Raw genomic sequence first — 17688 nt, 5'->3', positions numbered from 1 at the left:
CGGTGGCTGACCCCCTAGTGTTAGCAGGGCATTGTATGATAGCTGGCGCTCATTAGCAGCTCAGCTGATGTGCCCCGGGCTACGCCGGGTGTGAAAGGCTCTATAGAAGACCCAATTAAATCAGCTGGTTATTTCTGTACAGGCGAGCAGCAATATTTAAAGAGCGAAGCCCTAATCCTGGAAAGAAGCCTGTGCATTGTGTAGTGCTGGCCGAATATCTCCAGCGGAAGCGCAGTTACCTATGCTGTCCCCTCCGTTCTCTGCAGGCACCGAGTTCTCGCTACTGTATGAGGCTGACACTATTCAGTGTGATTTGCTGTCCATGGTCCTGTAGCCAAGACGCAGCGTCGCTTGTAGTAAAGGGAGAAAGGAAAAAAAAAAAGCTACGCCAGCAAGTGCTCCCGGCGCGCCCCTGTAGTGCGCTTTAATCGCCGGCTCACTGGTAATTAAGAAAAAGCAAGCGACATATTTTATCCCGGGTGATGTTAACGGGTGAAAACAACAAACGCAGCAGCTGCTTCTGCCAAGTGTTATGGCAGTTCGGCCGCTGCTGTGGATTCATGCTACGAAACGAGCGTATTTCTCTTCATGTAAATCTTTTCAAGGATTCGGCTCTAAGACTGCGGGAAAATTAAAGACGTAAAACTGCAAGAGACTAATAAAAAAAGGGGACTAGTAACGGACCGAGTTCAAGTTAAAGAGACAATACTGGTCTGGAAGGTGATCTGCTCATAATAGGACTGCATTAAAGTGGAGATCCCATGAAAACGGTTAATCTAGATATGAGGTGATTGTTCGGGGTGCGACCCTCACCAATCACCCATATATAGCATATATAATTGAAGTGGGGGTGCCTGGTAAGCCATTAAGGGAAAAAAAGAGTGATAGAAACAGCTTAGTGAGCGCACTCGGCTGTTTCCATATCTCCAAGATTGACTACGCATACGCCTCTACTGGGAATAAGCAACTCTGTTCTTGGGATCAGTGCTATTCCCAGCGGTTAGACCCCTACCAATCAAATTTTTATGGCACACCTCCACTCGGTTGTGTCCTGTAGTGCAGCTCTTCTCCATTGACATAAATGGAGCTGAGCTGCCATACCAAACACAACCTGTGGACAGGTGTGGCGCAGTATTTGGAAGAAAGCAGACCTGTTTTTCTCATCTTAGACGACCCTTTTAATTTCCTTATATATCTTAATAGTGGTTGGAGAACACTTTTTCTAATACAGATCTCCAAATTCCCTGCATAGATGTAGAGTAAATTGATGATATGCTGGCTGCCTGCAGTCGCCACTAGGGGGAGATCACTGCATACTGTGTTATTATTGATTTATAATTAATATGCAGTGAGCTCCCTCTAGTGGAGGCAGCCACAAACATCATTTTCCACAGCTACATAAATGCTGCTTGTGAATTTGGCCTTGGACTTTGTGCTTTAGTTTTAGGGCACATTATTGCTGCCATACTTTTAGTGTATGTTTTTTGGCAAAGAAATGGGAATGAATCTCATTAGATGAAAGGTGGCCTGAATCTGTCCGGGGGCAACATCTGCACTATGTAGAGTTTGCATGTATGTCCTCCCTATGTTGTGAGGGTTTCCTCCTACACGCCAAATGCAAACAGGTAACTAGTGTGTGGGAAATACGGAGATAGCCCCACGGGGGACAGGGACCAATCATGTCTCTGAAAGTTCTCCTGGGCATGGCAGGGATTTTTATGGACTTCTTTCCAGTCATTAAAGTGGTTGTCTCATGAGGACAGTCCTTGTAAAGAACAGGCCAGGCTGCTCTAACCCCTGGCGGTCAGCTGTTATTGGAGGGGGGGGGGGGCAGCTGCAGCCAAATGAACATTCTGAAGAATACCTGTACTTGTAGTGCAAGGCGCGGCAGGTCTGCCAGAGCAGGTGCCACTCTTAGAGGGGGGTTCCAAGCAGCGGCTTTGGCTGTGACACTGGTTACATGGCCAATGATGGCTGTGTCACGCTGGCTGCTTTGCAGTAATGAAAGTGAATGTGGCCAGAATCGCGAACTACAGTCGCAAGAACTGTATCTATCTATCTATCTATCTATCTATCTATCTATCTATCTATCTCATATCTGTCTATCTGGAGACAGTAACTAGGTTGAATACGTTCGGATCAGACAGATTTTCACACGGCTTAATACCAGTGCATTCAAGAAGTTCAGGTCACTTTGTAAGAGTTCAGTCAGTTCTACATTTCTAATTTCCAGTATCATTAATACTACTAGATCTTCTGACTTCTCCGCTATCTTCAGGGGGTTGATGCCGGCAGTATCGCTCATCAGGCAGATTGATAGGTAAACAGCAGAATAAGGGCCGGTTTGCGGAGCAGATGGAGCACATGATATATAATTGGGTGTTTTATTTACTTTGGATTCAGGAAAATCTGACTACATTGTACATGACTGTGAGCATGCTGGCAGCTGAGAGGCGGATTTGTGACACTTGTTTGGAATATGCCATAATAGAGAATATGAAGCCTTCACAGGGGGCGACTGATCGAGACCCTCTCTAGTAGTCGTTGTGTCCAGCTCCGCTCTAGACACAGGAGAGATACAGGCATTTGAGAATAATGGACGCCCATAGAATTTGACACTTATTAGCATTTACACAGATTTCCCCAGCATAAAACAGCTGAGCACTACATTGTAAGGTGGCTTTGCCATTCAGTAGTGTGGAAAAGCTGGAGAAAGTGTCTCTTATCTCTTATTAATAACTAACGGTTACCACCGGAGCGAAGGATGAGTGAGAGAACGAATCCTAGCAACTTTATACCCCCCCCCCTCCTCCCGCGGGCCGAGCTGTAATAAATACATTCTATTTTCAGTTTATTGTGTATATGTTAATTGCAACTCTATTCTGCAGCATCCTGAGAAATTAACTCCGCAAAGGTCATCACAAACTCTTATTAACTTTGCATTGCTTGAGAGTGCGCCGCTCTGCTGGGGATCGGCTACGATCGCTGCATATGTGATCACCGCTGTCTACGGAGAGGGCTGCTTGTGTATTTCTGGACAGACTGAATCATAGACATTGTGACTCAATGGGGGAGATTTATGAAACCGGTTCCAAGCAAAACTTGAGGCGTTGCCCGGAGCAAACAACCAGATTCCAGACTGGTTAATACGGGCAGCATGTATCATTTACCTGGATGGCACCGTGCAATAATCATTTACTTGGATAATTAATTTGGTTACGACCGTACTTTTTCTTGTGTATAATATGGGAAAACGAAAATTTGGGTACATTTTGATAAATCTCCTTCAATGGATCTAAAGTCAGTGATCGACATGGGAAATGTAGCCCAATTATGACAGTCCCTACTAGGGGTGGGAAATTATGACCTAAATCAAAATATAAGGACACACACCTTTTGCGTGCCACACCCCTTTTACATGCCACACCCCCTATTTGCATGCTATGCCATTAAATTAATATTTATTCCCCAAGCATGCTGTATACTACTATATATACTATACCCCGACACTGCCCCACACAGTATATTGCCCCTATAGTTGCCCTCCACACAGTGTATTGCCCCTATAGCTGCACCCCAAACAGTATAAAGTTCCCCACAGCTGCCCCCACGTTGTATTATGCCCCCATAGCTGCCCCAATAGTGCCTGATAAAAATAATTATATACATACTCACCTAAACCCGTTCCAATGACAAGTGGAGGAAATCCATCTGTTCCTCTGGTCTGTGCAGCTCGGCGCAGACAGTCGCAATCACGTCAGTGCCCCGCGTCCAGCGTTACATAGTGATTGGTTGAGCAGGGACCTTACGGTCCCCTGCTCCACCATTTGTTTCAACTGTATCTGCGTCCTGAAGATGCCGATAGTTTAAATCGGGAAAAAATAATTGATAAAATGGAAATGAGCAAGATGACGTCGATTTAATTGCGCTGAATTTCAATTTTGATTATTTTTCGATTAATTGCCCAGCCCTAGTCCCTACCACCATCGTCCAGCAAGTTGTGGCGGGCACCCCTATACTGTCGGTACTGGAATGGCGCAGTATTTAAATGGTAATGGTATTGTCCCCGTATTGAAGGACTGGAAAGTCTCTTTACATATTAAAAGGATATATATATATATATAATCACTTGACATTTCATTTGTCTCTTCACAGTTCGAGAGAGACAAGCAGCATGACATCCGCTCTTTCTTCTCATCCAAACCGGACGCCGAGAAAAAACGCAAGAGAATTGGAGAAGAAGAAGAATGTGTAGAGTTAGTTGCTGAAACAGACGACAAGGCTATAGGAGAAGTGTTTGCCTCCGAAACCAAAGTCTCGTCAGACAGCAGCGAAGTGGTCGATGTTGATGCCCTCTATCCCGAGGAAGACTTTGAACAGCAAGCCAAACGTTTCCGGACATCAGGTAGCCAGACCCCCAAATCTACCCCTAAAAGTGGCAACGGTGGAAAGAGGAAATCTTGGAGTGGCAAACCTTCTACCTTGTTTTCTTCACCTAAAACGCGTGGTTTTTCTGATGGCGCCTTACATACTCCCCCCAGACCCGCACTCTCAGAGAAGAAGTGGAACTGCCCAGCCTGCACATACACCAATAATCCTTTGCTGCCTTATTGTGAGATATGTGAAAGTCCTAGGCGTAGAAAAGGTAAGTGTATGCTATAGTGAATGTCCACCTGTTATCATGTAATTTTTAGATCCAACATTCTGGATATCTTCAGAGCCTTATTTTTCTGATACAGAGCTTCAAATCTCCTACACAGCGTTAAATTATAAAATTCCTGCTCGTGGGCTCCCTCTAGTGTTGGCTGAAGGCAGACAGAATTTCATAATTTGAATCAGACCCCCCAAGCCGCTTTACACCACTCCTGCATACCTTCGTCATACATATTTTGTGGCTTTCAAAAATGTAAAAACACCCCGGGTGCTGTGTTGTAATTAGGGACAAGGTGTCTGCCAAATCGGGAAGTGTCCTGCACTTTCATCCCTAACGATCCTTCCCCTCTGGACGTTAAGACGTCCGTCTTCTGGGTCATAAGCTGCTCCAGCCAAGCAGATGAGCAGAGACGTCAGTCGAGTCCCAAGGGGAGAGGACTCAGAGGCGTTAGGGATGAATGTGCAGGACACTTTCCTGTTCGGCGGACACCTTGTCCCTAATTACAATATGGCGCCTGGATAAATTGATGCGCCTTTTTACACTTTTAAATGCCCCATCATATGTAATAATGGTATGTGGCCAATGTATTACTCTACACCTGTCTAGCAGTATAAGCGGCTTAGGAGGGGGAGGGGCGAATCTGGTGACGGACTTAGTGTCTCCCTTTACGCTTTTGCAGGGATTTTTAGATTTGTATCTTGACCGCTATATAGATGTATTAATAAGTTAATCCGCATAATATTTTGGACCAAAAACGAATGGTCGTATCTTTGCGGGATGCCTCTGTGTAGAAAAATACAAGGCCTGAGGAAGATGCCGGTGCGGCATTGAAACGCGTAGCCTTGAGAATAAACTTCATCATTCTATAGTATTTGTACCATCATTTGAGAAGCAGTGCCGTACTTATTCCCGTTTTTGTCAAATTGCATATTGTCTGTGTAGAAAAAGCGTTGTCTTCTACGCTTTTCTATACAGTTGGAATAATAAGGTATATTGACGACGTACGAGGAACGGCAAGTACAATTTGAAGCGATTTCTCCATTTGGTGGGTTTGTTTTTGTGTATCTTGCGCATTATTGATTCCTCCGATAATATCGGTTTCAGGCGCAGTAAGCGATATAATGTCCAGCGCACAGCGACCTGAGATTTGTATATAATAGTAGCAATAATAATACGCCAAATTAATCTTTAAGAAACAGAATCTCATTGAGGCATTCGAGGTTATGCATATTTTAAATGCCGGCGCAGGGGACAAAAATCCTACCTGAGCATCAATCTGTGAATGTGTCTCCTCGGAAAGTGAAAGGTGCCAATTTCTGTCAAGAACGTATGTTGAGAGCCGCTATGGCATGGCATTAAGCTGGCACAAATGGACATTTCTGATTAATGTCAGCGGGATGTGAATTCAATGGGCAGGAGCGGAGGTCCCGTTTCCATGGCAGCAAATAAGCCTAACATTCATCGCCCTGCTGTTTTCTTTCCCCGTCTTGAGATTTATGATCAAAAGGGCAATGAAATTATAGATTTTTAGTTCTTTCACAGACTAATGATGCTGCGTTTGCATTACATTCTAACTATCTGCAGCGTGCCAGGGACCATGAGGGAAAGTTTTCGGCGTTCCACAAAAGTTTGCATTGTTCTAGAAGTTCGAGTCAGAGCTACAACCCTTAAGGGGTCAATGCACACGGTGCATATTACGTGCAATTTTTCCGCGCCTATTTGCCTGCGGCAAAACCGCAGCGTAATACAGTACCAGCTTAGATTTTAGGGAATCTCTTTATTATTTTCCCGCGCGTAAATTGACCTGTGGTGCGGATTTTGAGATCTGCAGCGTGTCACCCAGCATGAAAACGCCGCGATTTAAGCATCAAAACGTAAAACCGCACCGAAAAACGTTTCCTGCGATTTTTCTGCTTATTTTCCGCAGCAAAATACGCAACGTGTGCATGTAGCCTAAAGGAGTTGTATAGGATCGGAGAAGCATGGCTGCTTTCTTCCAGAAACAGCGCCACTCCTGTACATGGGTTGGGTTGTGTCTGGTATTGCAGCTCAGCTCTATTGAAGTGAATGGGCCTGAGCTGCAATACCACTTACAACCTGCAGATTACAAAAGAAGGCATGCTTTGTTTCCAGAAACAGCGCCACTCTTGTCTGTGGGCTAAGCCTTGTATTGCAGCTCCATCCAAGCGAATAGTACTGAACTGACTCAGGTTATGGATAAGAGTGGCGCTGTTCCTGAATCGACAAACACATGTTTTTTGGAAACCTGAACATCCCTTTTAATTCTCAAGATGGAACAGGCCGTATATGTCGTCTTTTTGGATTTCTAAGGAATTTTACCACTGCCACAGAAGCTAAAGTGACCTTGTGGACCTCTGCAATTACATTAGTATCTTCAGACCATGGGGAGAACTGGTTAAAGAGGACTGGTCACCTCTCCTGACGTGTTTTTTTTTTAGTAAATACATTTATTCCCGGTTAAATAACAATTCTGGAAGATCTTTTCTTATAACTCTGCATTGTCCCGTTCCTCTGTTATTACTCCTAGAAATGTACGAATAAATTTACATTAGGGCATTGCCATTCACCTTGTCAAAGGGGCGTGTCCCTACACATTCTCACTCTGAGTCCGCACTGATTGGACTTTGTCAGTGTGGGGACACCCCCCCCCCCCCCAACTGGTAACACCCAGTTGTTAATTTATTCATACATTTCTAAGAGGTGTAACAGAGGAATAGCACAACGCAGAGATTTAAGAAAATTGTCCTTAAATGGGGAATATAGATATTTACTCAAATAGACCTGTCAGGCAGGTGACCGGTCCTCCTTAATTGCGTATATTTGTCCCTCATAGAGGAGATTTATGTGAACTGTCTAAGGACCTGTTCACACAGTTTTTTGGCACGTTTTGTTGACACGGAAACTGCGTCAAAAAATGCCGGCAAACACCTCCCATTGATTTCAGAGGGAGGCGGAATCGTTTTTTTGTAACCCCCGAGCGGAATAAACCGCTCGCGGGAAAAAGAGGCATCATGCCCTTTCTTCGGGCGTTTCCGTCTCTGACCTCCCATTGACATCAATGGGAGGCAGAGGGAGCGTATTTTGCCTGCAGCGCACAATGGCCGCAGCCGAAACACGCGGCGAATAACGCGGCAAGGAGAGTACAGGAAGGTCAAAATCTATCTGCAGATTTTTTCCACCTGCAAAAAAATTCAGTTTGAGCAGGGCCTGTGGCCCTGTTCAAATAAAGACATTTGCAGGCAGACAAAATCTCTTCCCTTCAGGAATTTTGATTCAGATTTTGACCTTCCTTCACCTTCTTGCCGCGTTTTTCTCTGCGTTTTTCACCCACGGCCGTTGAGGACCGCGGGCAAAAATACAGGGCGGAAAGTTGTTTCTCTGCCTCCCATTGATTTCAGCATGCCGTTGCGGAAGAAAAACGCCTCTGCCTCCCACTGAAATCAACACGGTTTCCGCGTCAAAATCGGCGTAAAAAAAACTCTGTGTGAACTGGGCCTTAGATTGGTAATGAATGAAGGGCTAATGAAGTTTTAAAAATAGCAACCGGAGCAGTTTTTACTTCCCTCCCCCCGCACAGCAATGAGGAGACATGGAGTAGTCTGGGCAGAAGAAAAACGTTTAAAAAAAAAGAGGCATTAGATTTTGGCGCCTTGTCGAAAAGGGGCTTTATTTTGCGGTCTTTGTTGCCTATAACAACCGGTCCCGAACGGGGTTGTCCAGGGTTAGAGAAAAAGGTCTGCTTGTTTTTTTCCCCAAAAACGAAGTTGCAATACCAGACACAGCCCAAAGACAACAGTGGCGCTGTTTTTAGTAAGGGACCTTTTTTGTTCTAATCCTGGACAATTCATCTTGGGACCAACAGATAAATACTCAGACGCTGAAAGCATAAAATTATTCTGCCAAGACAAAGCTGTGACTAGTATATTATTTCTTTATATCACAGGTATCCCGCTCTGATGCAAATAAATGATCTTCGTGATATTATTCAGTGTGTTTTATAATGTGCAGGTAATAATAATCACCCGTCTTACCAACTGCGACTGCCGATATCACAGCAACGACACAAGATGGTGACCACATGGCGACAATTAGACAGTTGTTATGATCGGAAGTGACGTCATCACTCCAGGATTAGTTACACCACTCACAACCTGTACATTACAAGAGATCTCATCCCCCCCGCTGCAAGTAATAGGGATGTAATGCAGGATCGAGGATAACACTGTGATAATCTCCTGTACGTTATATTGTTAGAAATCTATTCACTCAAAATTATAGCAATTTACCTGCAAACAGATGAACGCTCCTAATCCCTTATGAAACTGCGAACTGCAGAAATGTCTGGTTACACCTGCAGATCTCAGGAGGGAAGGAACTTGCTGTAACCTCTTTAGGCCCTGTTCACACCTCGGGTTCTACCCGCAGTGCTGTTTTTTTTTTTTTTTGTTGCTATGAGTAAACCACTGCATCCATGATGTTAATCGAGGGGGGGAGACGCAGCATAAAAAACCCATGTAGAAATATAATATACTTTGTTGTTCAACCCTTGCCTTTTTTAAGATCTCTGCTTGCTGCCTTTGAATAAGGAAAAACATCAAATAAAAATTAATTATTTACAACCAGCGGCTGAAAACCCTTCCTGATCCCGTTCAGGTGACACAAACTGACTGCTGGTTAATCGGCTCATAGTTCTCTCTTGTAACGAGTTGTGCGCAAGACTAGACCGGACTAGTTTTCAGCTTCTGGGCGTAAACCACAATTTCAATTCACTGACCGAAAGCAATCGGGGGTCAGAGGGAGCCTTCTCCCTCTGTCTAACCACTCTGATGCCGCAGTCGCTATTGACCGTAGCATCTGAGGAGTTAAGCGACCGGGAATTGGCGTGATCTCCGATCCCGACGGTTGCTGGCGGGTGTCAGCTGTGTAAAATAGGCGACTCCGCTTATAAACCGGCGCCGTATCGTGATGACTAACATCTGCCGTGCATGTACGGCGGATGGCATTAGAGGGTTAATATTGTCCTAAAGTTAAACGGAATAAAACTAGACCACACAGGCAGAAACTGCGCCAAATTTATCACAATGCTGCACGCCGTATAATACATTTGGCACAACGCGCCGGGCATGTTGGATATTTCCCTTTTCCTCGTGTCACCTCTTGGCTGGCGTGCTTTACGCAAAAAATTTTACGCTGAAACAATTGCTCATTTTACGTCTAAAAAAGACCTAACAAATTTGGCGGCTGTGCAAGGTATCCCCGTCACTGGACAGCACGGCAATACCTCGCAGGGCCGCTACGAAACTAACGCCATGTGCAAGTACTAACAGAACAAAATCCTGGGTTAAACAATGAAGGGGCTGCAACGCTTGTATGAGCGCTCCAGCCCCTATGAACCGCTTATTGGCAGGGGGGCTCAGAGTTGGACCCCTACCGATCTAGTTTTGATGGCCTATCCTATGGATACACCACTGACTATAAAGAAGTCCACAGGATCAGTGACCCCCCCCCCCCCCCACCCTGCTCCTAATATCCGCAGACAGTAGAAGAGGAGGCAGGGGAGTGGAGATACACATGTCGGCAGAATATGGCGACACGTAAGTGTGCCTAAGATCTGTAGACACAAAACCGTAGGGTGTATAAAGAATATTTGCGAAGTTGCTTAAAGGGTAACTATAAAAAGAGCCTATTGAGCCCGTACACCAATCGCTCGGCTTTCTGAGAAAAGCTGATCAAAAATGAAGCGGCTCAGCGCTATCCCGCCCGATCGCTCCTGCCGCTTCGTTTTAGCGATCGGTGAGGGTCTCAATGCTCGGATCCCCACCGATCAAAACTTCTGACATGTCACTATGGCACGTCAGAAGTTTATCGAAAGTTTAGTTACACTTGAATTTTTTATTTGAAATAATCTAAGTAGAGAATATTGTTATGTAAACGTTCTGCACTCCACTGGCGAGCAGTAATTGGCGTTCTGTCCGTCTGTCTACTTTAGTGCATATACACATCACCACGAGCACATAGACCTGAATCATTCCAGCAGTAAATTGGTGTAAAAATCCAAGATGCAATACTAATCGTACGAGTGTTGCCTTTCACGTGCGCTGTGAAGCAGTGCTCCCCGTGTGGTGCTTTACATTTAGTAATGACAAGCTGGTATTTGGAAGATTGAAACATGAGTGGCTGAGGACAGATAGACGGAAATTTATGTGAGAAACATTCTAAAATTCTCAGGAACCACAAGGAAGTTAGAAAGCACGTATATAACATCGGCTATCTGGTTACAATGGCGCCTGACAAGGGGGGGGGGGGATATATTTGGCAGCCAGTGAGCAGTCCGTTCTTGAAGTTGATGTGATAGAGTCTTTGACAAGAGACAAATTGTGATGTCTAGACGACTGGGTCAGAGCATCTCCAAAACTCCCGGTCTTGTGGGGTGCTCCCGGTCTTGTGGGGTGTTCCCGGTCTTGTGGGGTGTTCCCGGTCTTGTGGGGTGTTCCCGGTCTTGTGGGGTGTTCCCGGTCTTGTGGGGTGTTCCCGGTCTTGTGGAGGTGCTCCCGGTCTTGTAGGGTGCTCCCGGTCTTGTGGAGGTGCTCCCGGTCTTGTGGAGGTGCTCCCGGTCTTGTGGAGGTGCTCCCGGTCTTGTGGAGGTGCTCCCGGTCTTGTGGAGGTGCTCCCGGTCTTGTGGAGGTGCTCCCGGTCTTGTGGAGGTGCTCCCGGTCTTGTGGGGTGTTTCCGGTATACAGTGGTTAGTACCTACAGGAAGTGATCCAAGGAAGGACAACCCGTGATCGGTGACAGGGTTATGGATGCCCAACGTTCATTGATGAGTGTGGGAAATGAAGGCTAGCCCATCGGTCCGATCCCACAGTGGAGCTACTGTAGTTCAAATTGCTGAAAAAGTTACTGCTGGCTGTGACAGAAAGGTGTCAGAACACACAGAGCATCGCAGCTTGTAGTATGTGGGATTGTGTAACTGCAGACCGGTCATACCGCCCATGCTGACCCCGTCTACTGCCGAATGCGCTTACAATGGGCACGTGAGCATCAGAACTGGGGCATGGAGGAATGGAAGAAGGCGCCTGGTCTGATGAATCACGTTTTCTTTACATCATGTGGACGGCCGGGTGCATGTGTCACTTACCTGGGGAAGAGATGGCACCAGGATGCATTATGGGAGGGAGACAAACTGGCGGAGGCAGTGTGAGGATCTGGACAATGCTGGGAAACCTTGTGTCCTGACATTCATGTGGATGTGACACGTACCACCGACCTAAATATTTCTATAGACACGTGCCCCCTTCGTGGCAGCGGTATTCCATAATGGCAATGCCCTTTTTCAGCAAGATAATGCCCCCGCCACACTGCAGGATCATGCCCCCACCACACTGCAGGATCATGCCCCCGCCACACTGCAGGATCATGCCCCCACCACACTGCAGGATCATGCCCCCGCCACACTGCAGGATCATGCCCCCGCCACACTGCAGGATCATGCCCCCACCACACTGCAGGATCATGCCCCCGCCACACTGCAGGATCATGCCCCCGCCACACTGCAGGATCATGCCCCCGCCACACTGCAGGATCATGCCCCCGCCACACTGCAGGATAATGCCCCCGCCACACTGCAGGATCATGCCCCCGCCACACTGCAGGATCATGCCCCCGCCACACTGCAGGATAATGCCCCCGCCACACTGCAGGATCATGCCCCTGCCACACTGCAGGATCATGCCCCCGCCACACTGCAGGATAATGCCCCCGCCACACTGCAGGATAATGCCCCCGCCACACTGCAGGATAATGCCCCCGCCACACTGCAGACATTATGTTCCTCAAACTATTCCTGAACAAAGAGTTCAATGTGTTGATTTGTCTCCAAAATTCCCCAGATCTCAATCTGATCGATCATCTGTGGGATGTGCTGGAAAAAACAACAATTATATTTTCACATTCTTATTACCCTGTTCTATCTCTCCTGTGATCCCTGTCACCCCGTGCTGAGTAATGTAATTTGTATGAGCTGCCGAGATGAGAGGGGGAAGGAAGTGAAAACTGCTCTGAGTGTTTTTAGCCCATTCAACTGTTAACCTGACAAACTAAACTAAATGAATATTAAGGGGTTTTCTGACACCTAAAGACAAAATTTCTGCTAAGGTTATGAAAAACACAATTCTAATCTATTGACCTTTTAAATTTGTTGCCGTTTCTGCACCACTGCTAACTGGGGTCACTAGGCACTTTCTGTTGTCTTTGCACTGTGATGACATGTCCACCATCATGGATAAGAATATAACTACTACAATACTGCCCCCTATGTACAAGAATATAACTACTATAATACTGCTCCTATATACAAGAATATAACTACTATAATACTGCCCCCTATGTACAAGAATATAACTACTATAATACTGCTCCTATATACAAGAATATAACAACTATAATACTGCACCTATATACAAGAATATAACTACTATAATACTGCCCCCTATATACAAGAATATAACTACTATAATACTGCCCCTATATACAAGAATATAACTACTATAATACTGCCCCTATATACAAGATTATAACTACTATAATACTGCCCTCTATATACAAGAATATAACTACTATAATACTGCCCCTATGTACAAGAATATAACTACTATAATACTGCTCCTATATACAGGAATATAACTACCATAATACTGCCCCTATATACAAGAATATAACTACTATAATACTGCCCCCTATGTACAAGAATATAACTACTATAATACTGCTCCTATATACAAGAATATAACAACTATAATACTGCACCTATATACAAGAATATAACAACTATAATACTGTCCCCTATATACAAGAATATAACTACTATAATGCTGCCCCCTATATACAAGAATATAACTACTATAATACTGCCCCCTATATGCAAGAATATAACTACTATAATACTGCCCCCTATGTACAAGAATATAACTACTATAATACTGCTCCTATATACAAGAATATAACTACTATAATACTGTCCCTATGTACAAGAATATAACAACTATAATACTGCCCCCTATATACAAGAATATAACTACTATAATACTGCTCCTATATACAAGAATATAACTACTATAATACTGCCCCCTATATACAAGATTATAACTACTATAATACTGCCCCCTATATACAAGAATATAACTATAATACTGCCCCCTATATACAAGAATATAACTACTATAATACTGCCCCTATATACAAGAATATAGCTACTATATTACTGCCCCTATATACAAGAATATAACTACTATAATACTGCCCCCTATATACAAGAATATTGTAAAGGATCTGCCAGGCACAGCTTCGGGGTTAACTCCCAGAACTAATCAGTCAGCACCTGAGAATACATCCCTGAGACTGACTCCTGCTTCCACCATTCAGGCTGGCAGGCTTAGGAGTGGGAGAGCCTATCGTAACCTGGCCAGACTCGGCTAGCTCCCGCCCTCGGTCTATTTAAGCCTGCACTTCCTGTCCCTCGGTGCTTGTGATTCTTTCCTTGTGGTTTCCTGGCCCAGCTTCAGCTCCTGCTATTTTGATCCTGCTCCATACAGACCCTGGCTTACCGACTACTCTTCTGCTTTTCGTTTTGTACCTCGCACACTCCTGGCTTGACTCGGCTCGTTCACCACTCTGGTTGCTCGCGGTGTTGCCGTGGGCAACGGCCCCTTTTCCTTGCTTGTGTTCCTTTGTATGTTTGTCGTGTTTGTCGTGCACTTACTGAGCGCAGGGACCGCCGCCCAGTTGTACCCCGTCGCCTAGGGCGGGTCGTTGCAAGTAGGCAGGGACAGAGTGGCGGGTAGATTAGGGCTCACTTGTCCGTCTCCCTACCCCCTGCCATTACATATATAACTTCTATAATACTGCCCCTATATACAAGAATATAACTACTATAATACTGCCCCCTATATACAAGAATATAACTACTATAATACTGCCCCCTATATACAAGAATATAACTACTATAATACTGTCCCTATATACAAGAATATAACTACTATAATACTGCCCCTATATACAAGAATATAACTACTATAATACTGCCCCCTATATACAAGAATATAACTACTATAATACTGCCCCTATATACAAGAATATAACTACTATAATACTGCCCCCTATATACAACAATATAACTACTATAATACTGCCTCTATATCCAAGAATATAACTACTATAATACTGCCCCCTATATACAACAATATAACTACTATAATACTGCCTCTATATACAAGAATATAACTACTATAATGCTGCCCTCTGTATACAAGAATATAACTACTATAATACTGCTCCCTATATACAAGAATATAACTACTATAATACTGCCCCTATACACAAGAATATAACTACTATAATACTGCTCCTATATACAAGAATATAACTGCTATAATACTGCCCCCTATATACAAGAATATAACTACTATAATAATGCTCCTATATACAAGAATATAACTACTATAATACTGCCCCTATGTACAAGAATATAACTACTATAATACTGCCCCCTATATACAAGAATATAACTACTTTAATACTGCCCCCTATATACAAGAATATAACTACTATAATACTGCCCCTATATACAATAATAAAACTACTATAATACTGCCCCTATATACAAGAATATAACTACTATAATACTGATCCTATATACAAGAATAACTACTATAATACTGCCCCCTATGTACAAGAATATAACTAATATAATACTGCTCCTATATACAAGAATATAACTACTATAATACTGCCCCCTATATACAAGAATATAACTACTATAATACTGCCCCCTATATACAAGAATATAACTAATATAATACTGCTCCTATATACAAAAATATAACTACTATAATACTGCCCCCTATGTACAAGAATATAACTACTATAATACTGCTCCTATATACAAGCATATAACTACTATAATACTGCCCCCTATATACAAGAATATAACTACTATAATACTGCCCCCTATATACAAGAATATAACTACTATAATACTGCCCCCTATATACAAGAATATAACTACTATAATACTGCTCTTATATACAAGAATATAACTACTATAATACTGCCCCCTATATACAAGAATATAACTACTATAATACTACCCCTATGTACAAGAATATAACTACTATAATACTGCCCTCTATATACAAGAATATAACTACTATAATACTGCCCATATATACAAGAATATAACTACTATAATACTGCCCCTATATACAAGAATATAACTACTATAATACTGCCCCCCATATACAAGAATATAACTACTATAATACCGCTCCCTATATACAAGAATATAACTACTATAACACTGCCTCCTATATACAAGAATATAACTACTATAATACTGCTCACTATATACAAGAATATAACTACTATAATACTGCCCCCTATGTACAAGAATATAACTACTATAATACTGCCCCCTATATACAAGAATATAACTACTATAATACTGCCCCCTATATGCAAGAATTTACCTACTATAATACTGCTCCTATATACAAGAATATAACTACTATAATACCGCTCCCTATATACAAGAATATAACTACTATAATACTGCCCCTATATACAAAAATATAACTACTATAATACTGTCCCCTATATACAAGAATATAACTACTATAATACTGGTCCTATATACAAGAATATAACTACTATAATACTGCCCCTATATACAAGAATATAACTACTATAATACTGCCTCTATATACAAGAATATAACTACTATAATACTGCCTCCTATATACAAGAATATAACTACTATAATACTGCTCCTATATACAAGAATATAACTACTATAATACTGCCCCCTATATACAAGAATATAACTACTATAATACTGCCCCTATATACAAGAATATAACTACTATAATACTGCTCCTATATATAAGAATATAACTACTATAATACTGCCCCCTATATACAAGAATATAACTACTATAATACTGCCCCCTATATACAAGAATATAACTACTATAATACTACCCCTATGTACAAGAATATAACTACTATAATACTGCCCTCTATATACAAGAATATAACTACTATAATACTGCCCATATATACAAGAATATAACTACTATAATACTGCCCCTATATACAAGAATATAACTACTATAATACTGCCCCCCATATACAAGAATATAACTACTATAATACCGCTCCCTATATACAAGAATATAACTACTATAACACTGCCTCCTATATACAAGAATATAACTACTATAATACTGCTCACTATATACAAGAATATAACTACTATAATACTGCCCCCTATGTACAAGAATATAACTACTATAATACTGCCCCCTATATACAAGAATATAACTACTATAATACTGCCCCCTATATGCAAGAATTTACCTACTATAATACTGCTCCTATATACAAGAATATAACTACTATAATACCGCTCCCTATATACAAGAATATAACTACTATAATACTGCCCCTATATACAAAAATATAACTACTATAATACTGTCCCCTATATACAAGAATATAACTACTATAATACTGGTCCTATATACAAGAATATAACTACTATAATACTGCCCCTATATACAAGAATATAACTACTATAATACTGCCTCTATATACAAGAATATAACTACTATAATACTGCCTCCTATATACAAGAATATAACTACTATAATACTGCTCCTATATACAAGAATATAACTACTATAATACTGCCCCCTATATACAAGAATATAACTACTATAATACTGCCCCTATATACAAGAATATAACTACTATAATACTGCTCCTATATATAAGAATATAACTACTATAATACTGTCCCCTGTTTTTATGTCATGGTCAAAGTGATATGTGTTCAATAAAAATATAGTTCCCTGGTCTGATGCCGGATACACACAGGGGTTAATAATTTCTTTCTTCCTAAATGAACATTCTGAAGTTGTCAGGATTTTTAGTTTGACTTTCCTGGTTACTTTCCTCAC

General features: G+C 42.5%; 1 protein-coding gene across 4 annotated transcripts in view; it reads left to right on the top strand.

Annotated features, from left to right (window-relative positions):
- The window catches only part of ZRANB3 (zinc finger RANBP2-type containing 3), a 179056-nt gene that overhangs the window by 128250 nt on the left and 33118 nt on the right, over nt 1–17688 (top strand). For all 4 annotated transcript variants that reach the window (XM_075829205.1, XM_075829207.1, XM_075829204.1 and 1 more), the window contains one exon: nt 4156–4645. In XM_075829205.1, coding sequence (XP_075685320.1) covers nt 4156–4645 — 490 coding nt within the window. The remainder of the gene's footprint in view (nt 1–4155; nt 4646–17688) is intronic.

This window comes from Rhinoderma darwinii, chromosome 6 (assembly GCF_050947455.1).
Source record: "Rhinoderma darwinii isolate aRhiDar2 chromosome 6, aRhiDar2.hap1, whole genome shotgun sequence".
NCBI classification, from domain to species: Eukaryota; Metazoa; Chordata; class Amphibia; order Anura; family Rhinodermatidae; genus Rhinoderma; species Rhinoderma darwinii.
The sequence above is the reverse complement of the archived record's forward strand: the minus strand, read 5'-3'. Positions and strand labels throughout refer to the sequence as shown.